The sequence below is a fragment of the Fonticula alba genome (assembly GCF_000388065.1).
Source record: "Fonticula alba strain ATCC 38817 unplaced genomic scaffold supercont2.4, whole genome shotgun sequence".
In the NCBI taxonomy this organism is placed as follows: domain Eukaryota; order Rotosphaerida; family Fonticulaceae; genus Fonticula; species Fonticula alba.
Window position 1 is genome coordinate 64,392 of NW_009242974.1, and position 12,099 is coordinate 76,490.

General features: G+C 67.2%; 3 protein-coding genes across 3 annotated transcripts; 2 read left to right on the forward strand and 1 right to left on the reverse strand.

The window, feature by feature from the left end:
• Positions 1 to 102: 102 nt before the first annotated feature.
• H696_02558 (hypothetical protein) lies at positions 103 to 935 on the forward strand. Its single transcript, XM_009496469.1, has 3 exons — positions 103 to 235; positions 356 to 502; positions 605 to 935. Exons 1-3 carry the CDS (start codon positions 149 to 151, stop codon positions 728 to 730), a joined length of 360 nt encoding a protein of 119 aa, XP_009494744.1. The 5' UTR covers positions 103 to 148; the 3' UTR covers positions 731 to 935.
• A 6-nt stretch (positions 936 to 941) lies between these two features.
• H696_02559 (hypothetical protein) lies at positions 942 to 7,896 on the reverse strand (the record flags this gene model as incomplete). Its single annotated transcript, XM_009496470.1, has 17 exons — positions 942 to 2,286; positions 2,481 to 3,517; positions 3,699 to 3,960; positions 4,060 to 4,185; positions 4,287 to 4,373; positions 4,442 to 4,531; positions 4,661 to 4,729; positions 4,843 to 5,496; positions 5,612 to 5,869; positions 5,946 to 6,032; positions 6,239 to 6,421; positions 6,499 to 6,591; positions 6,814 to 6,900; positions 6,985 to 7,062; positions 7,159 to 7,338; positions 7,459 to 7,551; positions 7,698 to 7,896. 17 exons carry the CDS (start codon positions 7,894 to 7,896, stop codon positions 1,079 to 1,081), a joined length of 4,791 nt encoding a protein of 1,596 aa, XP_009494745.1. The 3' UTR covers positions 942 to 1,078.
• A 1,698-nt stretch (positions 7,897 to 9,594) lies between these two features.
• H696_02560 (hypothetical protein) lies at positions 9,595 to 12,050 on the forward strand. The gene is made up of 4 exons (XM_009496471.1): positions 9,595 to 9,702; positions 9,939 to 10,473; positions 10,669 to 11,228; positions 11,332 to 12,050. Exons 2-4 carry the CDS (start codon positions 9,947 to 9,949, stop codon positions 11,649 to 11,651), a joined length of 1,407 nt encoding a protein of 468 aa, XP_009494746.1. The 5' UTR covers positions 9,595 to 9,702; positions 9,939 to 9,946; the 3' UTR covers positions 11,652 to 12,050.
• The last annotated feature ends 49 nt before the right edge of the window (positions 12,051 to 12,099 follow it).

Below are 12,099 nucleotides of genomic sequence, written 5' to 3' on the forward strand. Positions count from 1 at the left end.
GCCCCGCCCAGGCCGGCCGCCTTCTTCCCGGGTGGGGCCGCTTTTTTAGACACCCTCTCCCCCAAGTCCCCAGGACATCATGGCAGAGAATCTCCGCCTCCCCCCAGCCCCCCGCCTCCCCCCTCTCCCACCCCACATAACCAGCACCATGTCCGCCGAGTTCCCCCAGGCTTTCATCGACGCCAACGAGCGCTTCTCCGAGGGCCTTTGGCACAACTTCATGCGCCCCCTCTCCGTGCGTCCGGGCTCCCCCGCCCCCTCTGACTGTCTCGGCGTCTGCTCACCTGCCTCTGCTCACCGGCGCTGCCCCCCCCCCCTCTCTCCCCCCTCCCACCCCGGGACATGGTACAAACAGCAATACCAGCTGCGCATGCGCCTCGAGTGCCTCAAGAACTACGACCGCTACCCCACCACCGCTGAGGCCTCCCAGTGCGTCGAGCAGTCCGCCGTCGAGCTGGCCCAGCGCGCCCAGGTTGTTGTTCGCTTTTCTCAGACCATGCAGGTTCGTTCCCCGTGGCCGACAATCCCCTGTCCTTCTACTCCCCCGCGCCCCGATCTGACCCCCGATGCTCCCCCTCCTCCGCTCTGGTCTGCCCGCGTGCAGCGCGAGATCTCTCGCTGCTTCCAGCAGGGCGGCACCAGCGGCCGCGATGCCTGCCTGCTTGACCTGGTCCCCCTGTTCGATGACGCCATGGACACCTTCGAGTCCTCCCTTGCCGACCTCAACTAGGAGATCCCCCAAGCTGCACGCGCACCCCTCCCTCCCTTGACGAAGACGCCCATGCACCAGCTCGCACCAACTGCCTCCCTCCTGTATCCTTGATTCCCTTCCGGGGGGAGTTCTACCTGTGCCCGCGCGCCCGTGTCCCTTTTTTTGCACCATTCGCCCACCACCAATAGAGCGGTCTTACCACGCAGACACACACACATGCATATGCACATGCACATACACGAGCATCCGTATTCATGCCACAGGGGCTCGGCCTCCCCGCCCACCCCGAGTGCCATCGACCCCCGGGAAGTGCACCACCATGCCGAAATGTGTATGCTCCCCCAGGGGGGATGGACAAAGGCCCCATCATGGGAAGAGAATCACCTCGCGCGTGGTGGTGTCCAGGACATAGAAAGCCAGCGGGTCCCTGATGACCGAGGCACTCGGCGCCTCTTTGACATTCGGCAATGACGAGGGCGACCTCCCAGGCGAGGGAATGCCCGATGGGTCCGGCCCCGGGGCGGGCCCCTGCCCGGTCGAGGGCATCGCACCGGTGCCCCGCAGGGGTACTCGACGCGGCCGGCCGGCCCCCGGCTCCAGCTCGTCCTCCAGCATGTCGACGGGATCATCCTCCTGGTCGTTGTGGAAATTCGACCGCATGGACCCCAGCCGGGCCACACAGGCTCGGAGAGCCGAATTCAAGGGCCGCCGTGGCACGAAAAATTCCGCCACCAACACCTCCAGCAGGGTTTCCCCTCGACGGATGATGGCCGGCTTGAACCAGTTGATGAGCGACGGATTCTTCGAGGGCGATGACACCAGCGAGTCGCCCTCGCTCGGGGGCACACTCGGCGTCCGATGGCCCATGCCCTCGGCCGGGCCCCGGCCGAGCGGCTGACTCGGCGAGAAACTGTGCGTCTTCCAGTGCGGATCTCCGGAATCGGAGTTGGCGCCCTCCGACGAACGGTCGTATGGGTGGTGGTGGTAATGTTGCGGCTGCGGCTGCGGCTGCGATTGGTGGTTATGGTGGTGGTGGCCATGGGGCTGCCGATCGACCAGCCAATCCGGCGCTGGGCAAATGCACCCGCAGGCCGCGGGGCAGTGGTGCACGCCGCAGAATGGCACCATCGGCTCGGGCGGGGACCCGTCCCCCGGTCGAGCCGGATCGGATGCCACATTCGGCCGGACCAGCTCGATCGAGGCGTCGGTGCTCTCGCCGCTCCCATTGGGCCGCATGGCCTTGCCAGCCGATGGCAGGGGGGACGAGTGCGACCGGCCGAGGGCCAGCGAGCAGGCATTCTCCACCGCCCAGCTACACCGATTTTTCAGGCCCTCTTGCGAGTGCGCATGCACGCCGGGAACCGCCCCCACCGGCCCGGGGCAGGTGCAAACCACACACTGATGCTCGGGATGCTCGAACCCCGGCGATGCCGGGGGGAAGCCCGACCGCGGAACCATCGCCCCCGCGGTCGGGGTCGAGCATGTCCCCTCAAGGCAATGCCCGGGAAGGGGCCATGCGCCAATGTCTCGCAGCTCCATCGACCGAGACCGCCGTCGGATGGGCTGGCGGTTGCCTGCCCGCCGCCGCCAGCAGCAGCAGCAGCAGCAGCAGCAGCAGCAGCAGCAGCAATGGTCAGCCCCATGGTGTTAGATACCGGCAAGCCATCATCCAGACCAGCAGAGTGCAGGGGAGGGTGTGCCAGCCAAAGGAGGGCCGGGGCCAAAAAAAAAACACCCACACAAGAAAGGACACCTCGCCCATGCGCACCCGCGAGTGATGAAATGTCCCCCATGCTGGGGGACTGCCGCAGGGCGGCCGGCCCCCGGCCAATGCCTCGACTGATGGCCAGGAGCCCGGTTCCCGGATCCTCCAGGTCGCTTGCATCATCGCCATCCGCACTGGCCCCCAGGCCCAGGTCCAAGGACCGTCGACGGCTTCCGGGCAGGATCGCCGGCAACTCATCAAACAAAGACAACACCCGGGTGCAGGACACCACCGACACGGTTTCGCTGGAGGGCCCCAGAGAATTGGAGGCCGCCTGGGCCGCTGCCACCACCACCTGCGACACGGACTCGCCCTCCGGAAGGGGAACTGCCCGGCCCGGCAGCAAGCCCGGGCCCGGCTGTCGGGCCGAGTGCGGGGCAAAAAGATCATAGAACGACACGGCCAGCTTGACCCGCGTCGGGGGAAGGAGCTGGAAAATGTCCTCCGGCGCAAAGGACCCCGCGGTCCTGGGCGACGAGGCCGACCGGCCGGGCTGCTCATCCGGCGCCCGGGGCTCGGTGCCCTGTCGATTGCCAAAGAGCAGGCGACAATCCCCGGTCACGCCGGTGGCCACCCCGGCGAAGTAGAGAACCACAAAGATGTCCGCCCCGCCCTGGGGATGGCTCCCATCGGCCGAGGCTTCCACCAATCCCAGCACATCGGCCTGGAGCTGGGGGAAATTCTCCTCCTCCAAATTCTCATAGAGCAACACCCGCCACCGGTCGCGCGGATCCAAGTCCCGGGGCACCGCCACCGAGAGGATGGGCTCGGACTCGACCTCGCGCTCGTAGCGCCGCCAATACAGCGACGGCACCATCCCCTCGATCGTGCCATTGCCCATGTCGCCCATGTGCGCGAAAATCGTGGCCAAATACCGCGCGAAGTAGGGCGGCGCGGCCAGATTCAATGCCGACGGGCTCCCGGGGAGGCACGTTTCATAGCGGCCATTTCCGATGCAAATGGCCACGCACAGCGAATCGCTCGAGGGGATCAGCGGCAAATTGTCCGGCTCCAATAGCGGATCCATGGCCAGGATTTTCCTGGCTCGTGGCGAATTCAGGGGGGGAGGGGGAGGGAGAGGGAGGGGGTGGGAAAGAAAAAAGGCCACCCGTCAGTCAGCCAGCCAACAAGCCCACACACACACACACACACACACATACACCACCACCACCATGCGCAGTGCCCAGGAAACCAGCCATCCGCCAAAAGGGGGGTGCGTACTCTGGGACGAAGGGGGCATTCGGCAGGAGCGGATAGTAGGAATTCAACTCGTCAATGAGCGGCGTGATGCCGGTGCTTCGAAGGAGATCCCCCGAAAGACCCAGCGGGAACAGCTGCTGCGGGGTCACCTCGGCCAGCTGCTCGGCCGCCGAGACCGGGCCCACCGTGGGGGCCGACCAATGGCCGGGACCCAGTCGCAGAAGGGCCGTGTGGGGGAAAACGCATCGGGACCATGGCATCAAGCTTGACAGCGAGCATTGGTCTTCAACGGGGGAGGGACGGAGGATGAGAAAGAAGGGCGAGCGAGGGGATGGCCAAATCATGCAGACCGATGGACGGAGCACGGTCGGAAAAGACGCACTTATCCCGGACCCAAGTGCCGTCAGAGAGATATCCGGCAAAGGACGGCTCTGGGGGCCCTGCTGAGAGAGGAACTTTTCGATCAACAGCGTCGCCATCGAGATATATGACGCGGGGATGGGATTGTCTGCGCATTTGCACCAGTGAGAGGGGGCTCTTGGGAGGAAGGCATAGCGGAACCTCCGTGAGGGGAGGCGGGCGGGCGGGCGGGCGGAGGCTCCGACGCACCACCATGGAGGGTGACACTTTCCAGGCTCGGGGTGGCCACAAAAGTCAACAGGGCCGGGATGATGGAATAATGATCGAAGGGGTTCTCTGGGTCGATTCCTGTGTCAAAATGCATCTTCCCAGGGGAGGGGGCGCGAAAGGTGCCAACCACGAACCATGCAGGAAGAGTTGCCGGATCTTCGGGAACAAGGACAACTGCAGGAAGGAGCTGATCGACGAAAGCCCACGCCCGTGGAAAAGGTTATCTAATGGCACCGATGGCGCCGATGCGAGTCAGGAGAGGGGCCAACCGGAGGGGGGGGGGGGCGCGGCGACACGCCACAGGGGGGGGGGGGGGGGCAATTGCATTCGGCAAGACAAGATGCCCGGCGTACGGCTAAGATCCAGACACTGAAGCTCCCGCATCCCCGACAGCCAGGGAGGGAAATGCGTCAAGAAGTTTCCTGACACAGCCGGGAGGCCGGTCGCGGCAGGCAGCAAGCGGGAGGGGGAAGATCACCACGAGGAATGAGCGGGGGGGGGGATGCCAGCGGGGCAGCATGCGTGACAAGCGCACCGGACAGGGAAAGATACTGGAGCTGGGAGAGCGGGCGCGCGGCCTGCCCCGCGGACATGAGCCCGGCAAAGGGCGAGTCCCGGGGAAGGCAATCGAGGATGAAGCGTGCAAAGCGCGGGGCCACCTGATGGAAGGGCCTGCCGGAGGCCACATGGCTGATGGTCCGCCAGGAGCTCCAAAAGGCCGCCGGGCCCACCATATCCGACGGCGGCAGATGGAAAGACCCGAAGAAGATGTTCTCCGTGGCCGAGGCGCCCTCCGAAAGCAGCGGCCCGCTCGGGGCAACCCTGCCGGCCGTGGTGCCCGGGCTCCGGCCCCCGGCGACGGCCGCCGGAAAGGAGGGATTCTCCGCCGACGCGGCCAGCATCAGCGCAACAGCCAGGCAGATGTCGGCATCACGCAGGATCGACTCGCCCTGGCTATCGGCCGTGTACAGGCCCGATAGCGGGTCCTCCGCCCCGAGGTCCTCCATCAGGGGGCGAAGCCCCCGCACCAGCGAGTCCGACTGGCTGGCAAAGTAGTACCACGCCTCGTTGGCTGCCACGCCGGCCCAGTTGAGATTTGATGCGGTCACCACGGCCGCTCGACTCAGCCATCCCGGCAGCATCGTCGGGCCCAGGGCCCCGGCCAGCTGGAAGTCATCGATCTCGGCATCTGAGGGAGCCCGGCAAGATGAGTCACTTTGTCTGGCGGCCGAATGGCAAACAGCCCACAGGCGGGAGCCGGGCGAGAGGCAGGTGTGTTGGCTGGCCTGCCAGGCGAGACGCACTGTCCAGACGCAAGTCCACGAGATTGCGACCGAGTATGTGGCTGGTCTTGAGGGGGCAGCGGGGGGATGCATGAAAGTAGGAATGCCGACAGGACAGCGAAAAGAGGGCCGAAATGCCATCCCCATGGACAGTCAGCGAGGAGAGCCTCTCGAAGCCGGACGATTCGCCCGCCTCGCCGAACACCTTCCCCGGGTCCGGGGTGTGGTGGCAAATGACACACGGCGAGAGCTCCCTCGGCAGGGCGGAATTTTCCAGCGCTGGGTGCATCGGGTCAGACCCCAAGGCCGGGGCATTTGAAAGGGGGCGACAACCAGGGCACGGATGCCAACATACAGGCCGAGATGCTGAGGATCTTCATCGGAGCCACGGAGTTCACCACCATCAGGCAAATGACCAGCTCCAGCGGCGAGACATCATGGCCTGCGCGGGCGCCGGTGGGTCAGTCGTCGATGGGGCGGGGGGGAAAAAAAAAGAAGGACGGCCCGAAGGCCCAACGGGGGCGAATGCAATGAGGAAAGGAGGAAGAAAAAAAACCCGGCGTCTTCCTGCAGCTGCATCTGGCCGCAAGCCCGTCCCCCTCGCCCGCTTCCCCGCACTCGGCCCCTCCCGGGGATGTCGTCGCGTACCGGAGATGTCCAATTCGGCCACACTCGCAAGGAGCGGCTCCTCGGGTAGACCGGCAAGCGGCCGGACGAGTGGCGAAAGCGCCCGACCGGCCGCCTCAACTGCGACCAGCAGCCCCCGGAGGAGTGCCTTCCCGGCAATCGCTGCCAGCAGGGAGGAGACCCCGGCAAAGGAGACCTGGTTGTCTATCGAGCAGAAGCACCGGTGAGGGCCACATGCCATTGACATGGCCAAAGGGGGGATATGCCGTCCAGGCGCGCACCTTGGAGGAGGAGGGCCCGCAAGGGGGCCGCTGCCCCGCCAGCGAGCTTGATCCCGGCCAGACGCTGGATAAAGGAGTCACCCAGCTGGTTCTCTGGAGGGGGGGGGGGGGGGCGTGGGGGGGGGGGGGGGGGGGGGGGGGGGGCGAGGCGGGGATCGACATGCAAAGAGGCTCTCGGGTCAATGCAGGGAAGATGGCCACGCGGCCGGAGGCTGCCCGCGGGAGGGCCGACAGCAACATCGAGCGGCGAACACCGAGAGGGGGCGGGGGGGGGGGGGGGATGCGGCGAACCGCGGGGCACGGGATCCGACGCACCGGAAAGGTCCAAGTGCTCCAGGCAGGGCAGCAATTTCTCCAGCCAGCTGATGAGGTAATCGTCGTGCTGGGCAGACAGGCCGGTGTCTGCGGGAGGAAGAGGCAGTGTCAACATTACGGCTCCGAAGCACACAGGCATGCGGGACCCTGCGGGGCCTGCGGATCACGGACCACTGAGGGACAGTCGCCGTAGGGAGGGCAGGTTACACAGGGACAAGAGGTATACCCCGACCGGGGGGAGAGGAGCATCTTCACGGCGGGGAGGAGGAGCAGGGAGGGTGAGGAGGATGCCAAAAATGGAGGCGGCCAGGCCGGCCGGGCAGTGCGTCGCGATGCCACGCGTACGGGTCAAACTCAGGCTCCGGAGGATCTCGCAGTGGTACGGGCTGATGTCGGTGTAGTCCAGGGTGGAGATGTGCAACGGCAGGCCGGACACACTCAGCAGTGTCAAATGGCTTGAGGAGAAGAGCGCGGCAAACCCCTGCGCAAGCTGGGGGTCCTGGAATGGGAGCGAGGGGGCAGTGGCTGAACGCCTCGCCAAGCAGGGGACCCGGTCAGCGAGGCCACCGGCGGCCGGCTAGCGGACCAGATGAAGAGCAAGTCGGCCCGGGCACATGCGCCAGGGGAACCCCGCGCCACACGTACCGACCATCGAAAGAGCCCCGACCCGGGGCAAACTGTCGAACATCGACACGAAGAGCAGCCAATCGGCCAGGCTAAATGCCGACTCATCGCCGGCTGCCAGGCATCGGGAGGAATGTGGACGTGAGACTGTGGGTCCAGGCGGGCGGGCGGGCGGGCGGGCGGGCGGACGGGCGGGCGGGCGGGCGATCGAGACGCTGGGAGGCGGAAAATGGGGCAGCGGGGAAGCGCGCCTCACGCACCGAGGAACACCTCAATTCCATGGGTCGGAGAGGCTGCCCGAGGGACGCCCGAGGGCGGGTGCCCCTCCTGGCTGACCAGCGCCGAGAGGAAGGCAATGGCCGGCCTCAGGCCTTCGAAGGAATGCCACCGGTAGATGACCTGGGCATCGGCCACAGGGGGCGTCGCGCCCAGCGGGCGGAGCAGGTCGCCGGGGGACATGGCGCGCCGGGGCCCGGGGAGGGGAAGGGGACGGGCAGCGGAGGCGGCTTGGGCGGAAGAGCAAAGGGCGGCGAGGGGAGGAGCGGGCAACTGGCATGCCCCTTCAGGCTGGCCTGTCCTGTGGTGGCCCCGGAGGCCGGCGCTTAGATCTCCGGCCCCGATCGCGTCGCCGGGCCGCCCCGGGTCACGGACCTCCGGCGGCTCTCTGTCTGGGCCTCGCCCTGAGTGAGGTCCGGGGGGGGGGGGGCGGACGGATCCCCACTGCCGGCCGCGTGCATCTGCAGCCAGGCCACTCCACGGGGGGGGGGGGGGGGGGGCGGAAGGGGGGGGGGGGGGGGGGCCCCAAAAACCCCCGGGACCCCCCGGGCGGGGGGGGGGGGGGGGCCCCCGGGGGGCGGGGGGCGGGGGGGGGGGGGGGGGGGGGGAGTCCCATCTCTTGATGGAGAGCGCGATCGTGCGCGCGGGGGCGCGCAAAGTTGCCCTGGCTCGTGATGCGGCGATCACATGCAAAGGAATGCGCCATCAGGGGCTACCTGTGCAACCCTCCGGCCGGAGGAGGGTCAGAACCCGTCCTGCCGCCCCGTCCAGCCCCCCCTCGTTCACAAGCCAGCCCCCTTGTCCGCCGGGGGGATGAAGGGGGGGGGGGGCGCACCGCGGCAGAGGACGCATCCTCCTGAGGCAGGGCGGGCTGCGGGGCGACGCGTTCGATGATTGGGCAGGACCGCAACACGGGCGGATCGAGCCTGCCCATTGGTCCGACAGGGGGAGGTGCCGGGGGAGTCAGGAAACACAAGCCGGGCGCGGTGGGGCCGGGCTGTTTGTGCTTGGCCGCGCCTCGGGCGTGCCCTTTCCTGGAAGCTTCGGGCCGGCCAAATCTCCTCGCCCTGCCGCTCGGGAATCCCCCGGCAAGAGGAGGTCAAGGATGTCCCCCCCCCCCCTCCCCGGATGCAGTGAAAGGGCCAGTTGTTTATTCGGCCGCAATATCTGCGCGCGCATTCGGCCGCTAGCAGAGAGTATCGCCTGCCGTTGCGGACACGGCCCGGCGCCTTGGGTTCCCTGCCCCCCTCCCCCCCTCTCCGCCTCTGCGCCATGATGGACCTCCGGCCAGCTTCCCGAGTGCGGCGGCGGCGTCGCTGGCAGCGGCTCGGTGGCAGGATTCGACAAGGGGCGCCGGAATGTTGTTTGGTATGTGCGCCCCCCGGGCTTCCGCCCGCCCCCTCGCCCCTTTCCCTCCGCTTGCCAGGGTGACAACGCGCCCCCCGATGTCGTGCCGGAGGAGAGGCAGCCCGGTTCGTGATTGTCCCCCGCGCCGGAGTAAATGAACGCCCCCAAGGGCGGAAAGGAGACCTAGCCGAGGCGCGCCCCCCCCCCCCCAACTGTGGGGGCCGCTCGCCCAGGGCACCCCCGCCGGTGGTGTGCCCTTCCCCGAGCTCGTAGCCCGCCGGCTCCCGGCCCTGGAGCAAGGTCAAACGCGAGGCGCCGAGCGAGTGGAGCATGCTGTGGCCTGGTGTGCCTGCCCGTGGCTCGTGAGATGGGGCCCATTGTCTTCGACGGGGAAACCGGAATATTCGGCCTGGCAGCTGTGCCCTGTGCGACTTGGCTCACGTCCCCCCCCCTCCCCCCCGGCATTCCCCGGTAGATGTGTGGTCAAGGCGGGAGTCAGCCCGCCCCGCGGCCCTTTCTGCCGGGCGGGAGGACTTTGCTGGGAGAATATTCTCCAGCTACCACCCTGGCCGTAGGTCACCGGGCCCGCTTCATACTGATGTCCCTGCATTAGTTTTTTTCCCCTTGCCCCTTTCTGCTGATGTACGTGTCTCCTTGCAGCCGCTCTCCCCTCTCTATTCCATTTGTCCTCTCTCCTCCGCGCCCCCTGCGCCCTCTGCGCCCTCTGCGCCCTCTGCGCCCTCTGCGCCCTCTGCGCCCTCTACGCCTTCTGCGCCTTCTGCGCCTTCTGTGCCCTCTGTCCCCACCACCCCCTCCACCCCCTCCACCCCCCCCATGCCCCCTCTGCTCTAACATTCCCCTCATCCTCGACACATCAGCCCCCACCATGTCTCTCGAGAGCCTTATTGCCCGCCTTGAGGTCGCCACCACCCGCCTGGAGGCCCTCGCCTCCGGCTCCGGCCCCGCCGCCGGCGCCGCCGCCGGTGGTGATTTCGACGCCTCCTCCTCGGAGATGATCACCGCCTACGATGACATCATCAACGGTGCCCTCAAGACCTACCTGTCTCTCTCGAGCACCATCGGTGGCCTGGTCAAGGACCAGTCCGACGAGGTCGCCAAGGTCTTCAACGCCCAGCGCGCCTTCCTGACCGTCGCCGCTTCCTCCAAGAAGCCCTCGGATGCGGTCCTCGGCGAGCTGCTGGCCCCCACCTCCGGCGCCATCGCCGCTGCCCAGGGCATCCGCGACCAGAACCGCGGCGCTCGCGACGTTTTCAACCACCTGACCGCCATCTATGAGGGCCTCCCCGCCCTTGGCTGGGTCCTGGTTGCCCCGGCTCCCGTTCCCCAGATCAAGCAGTTCTCCGAGGCCGCTCAGTTCTACTCCAACCGCGTGCTGAAGGACTTCCGCGGCAAGTGCGTCTCCCCCCCCCCCCCATCCCATCCCATCCTTCCCTCTCGCCTTGCCTCACGCTCGCCATGCTCACCCATCTGCTTTTGGCTCTGTCCCTGCCCCTGCCCTGGTGTCCCCTCCTGCCATCGCCGCCACCGTGCCTGTTCCCCCCCTCCCCTCCCCTCCCTTCCCGCTCACCCCTGCGCGCCATCACCCAGGGATGACACCCAGGCCAGCTGGGCCCAGTCCGTCCCGGCCCTCTTCAACGAGCTGGCCGACTTCGTCAAGAAGTTCCACACCACCGGTCTCGTCTGGAACCCGGCCGGCAAGGAGGCCACCGCCGCTTCGGTCCCCGCCGCCGCCGCCGCCGCCGCCCCGGCCGCCGCCGAGAAGCCCGCCGTCAGCCCCAAGCCCGAGGCCATCAAGAGCGTCCCGGCTGCCTCGGTCGCCCCGACCGCCGCCGCCGGTGCCTCTCTCTTCGGCGAGCTGAACCAGGGTGGCAGTGTCACCTCCGGCCTGCGCAAGGTCGACCAGTCCCAGATGACCCACAAGAACCCGGAGCTCCGCTCTTCCTCCGTCGTGGCGGCCGCCCCCTCGCGCGCCGCCCCCAAGGAGGCCGTCGGTCAGACCGAGCTCCTCGGCAACAAGTGGGACGTCCAGAACCACATCGGCCAGACCATCACCATCGAGTCCCAGGAGACCCGCCAGACTGTCTACATCTACAACTGCAGCAACACCACCATCTTCATCAAGGGCAAGGTCAACGCCGTCACCGTCGGTATGTGGCCCCGTCCCGTTCTCCCGCCTTCCCTTTCCCCTCCCCTCGGCCCATTCTCTGACATCCTTTCCCCCCCCCCCTCCCCTGCCCCTGGGTTTCTCAGACAAGTGCAAGAAGGTTGCCGTCGTTGTGGACACCGTCATCTCCGGTGTCGAGATCGTCAACTCCCAGAGCGGCCAGTTCCAGATCCTGGAGAAGTGCCCGACCATCAACATCGACAAGACCGATGGCCTGCAGCTCTACCTCAGCAAGGATGCCATCGACATTGACATCCTCACCGCCAAGTCCTCCGAGCTCAACGTCTACACCCCCGGCAAGACCGAGGATGACGACCACCTCGAGACCCCGCTGCCGGAGCAGTTCAAGTCCACCTTCTGCAAGGAGACCCGCACCTGGATCACCGAGACCATCAAGCACGGTTAAATGGCGCTCGCCTGTGTGTGCGTCTGGGCGCGCGCGCATATGCATCTGTGCGTGTGTGCGTGTGTGCGTGTGTGCGTGTCCCGCACACAGCCAGCCACATGTATGTGAGACCCCGGGCCGCGAGTGGCCAGTGGGGGAAAAGGAGAGGGGTGCGCATGCCGGTCGGATGCCTGCCTGTCCTTCCTGTCGCGTCCCCCTCTTTCCTCCTCGCGCTTGCCACATTCCGACATTTTCATGTGCGCCCCTCCTGGGCCTCTCCAGTCCCGCGCCGCGGTGTGCATGTGTGTCCTTCGCACTCGCGTGTGCAAACGCAGAGGGGCCGACGAGAGGTCTCTTCTTCTCCCTGCGTGCCTGTGCGCGCCCTCCAACACATTGTCAATACATGGTGCAAGTGATGAACGCGCTGCCTGTTGTCCTCCTCTGTGTTCTGTGAGGTCCCCCCCCCCCC

Coding starts and splice junctions, on each gene's coding strand:
- H696_02560 (XM_009496471.1), top strand. CDS start 9,947: ATGTCTCTCGAGAGCCTTATTGCCCGCCTTGAGGTCGCCACCACCCGC. Junction 10,474..10,668: donor CTGAAGGACTTCCGCGGCAA/GTGCGTCTCCCC, acceptor GCCATCACCCAG/GGATGACACCCAGGCCAGCT. Junction 11,229..11,331: donor GGTCAACGCCGTCACCGTCG/GTATGTGGCCCC, acceptor TGGGTTTCTCAG/ACAAGTGCAAGAAGGTTGCC.
- H696_02558 (XM_009496469.1), top strand. CDS start 149: ATGTCCGCCGAGTTCCCCCAGGCTTTCATCGACGCCAACGAGCGCTTC. Junction 236..355: donor ACTTCATGCGCCCCCTCTCC/GTGCGTCCGGGC, acceptor TGGTACAAACAG/CAATACCAGCTGCGCATGCG. Junction 503..604: donor GCTTTTCTCAGACCATGCAG/GTTCGTTCCCCG, acceptor GCCCGCGTGCAG/CGCGAGATCTCTCGCTGCTT.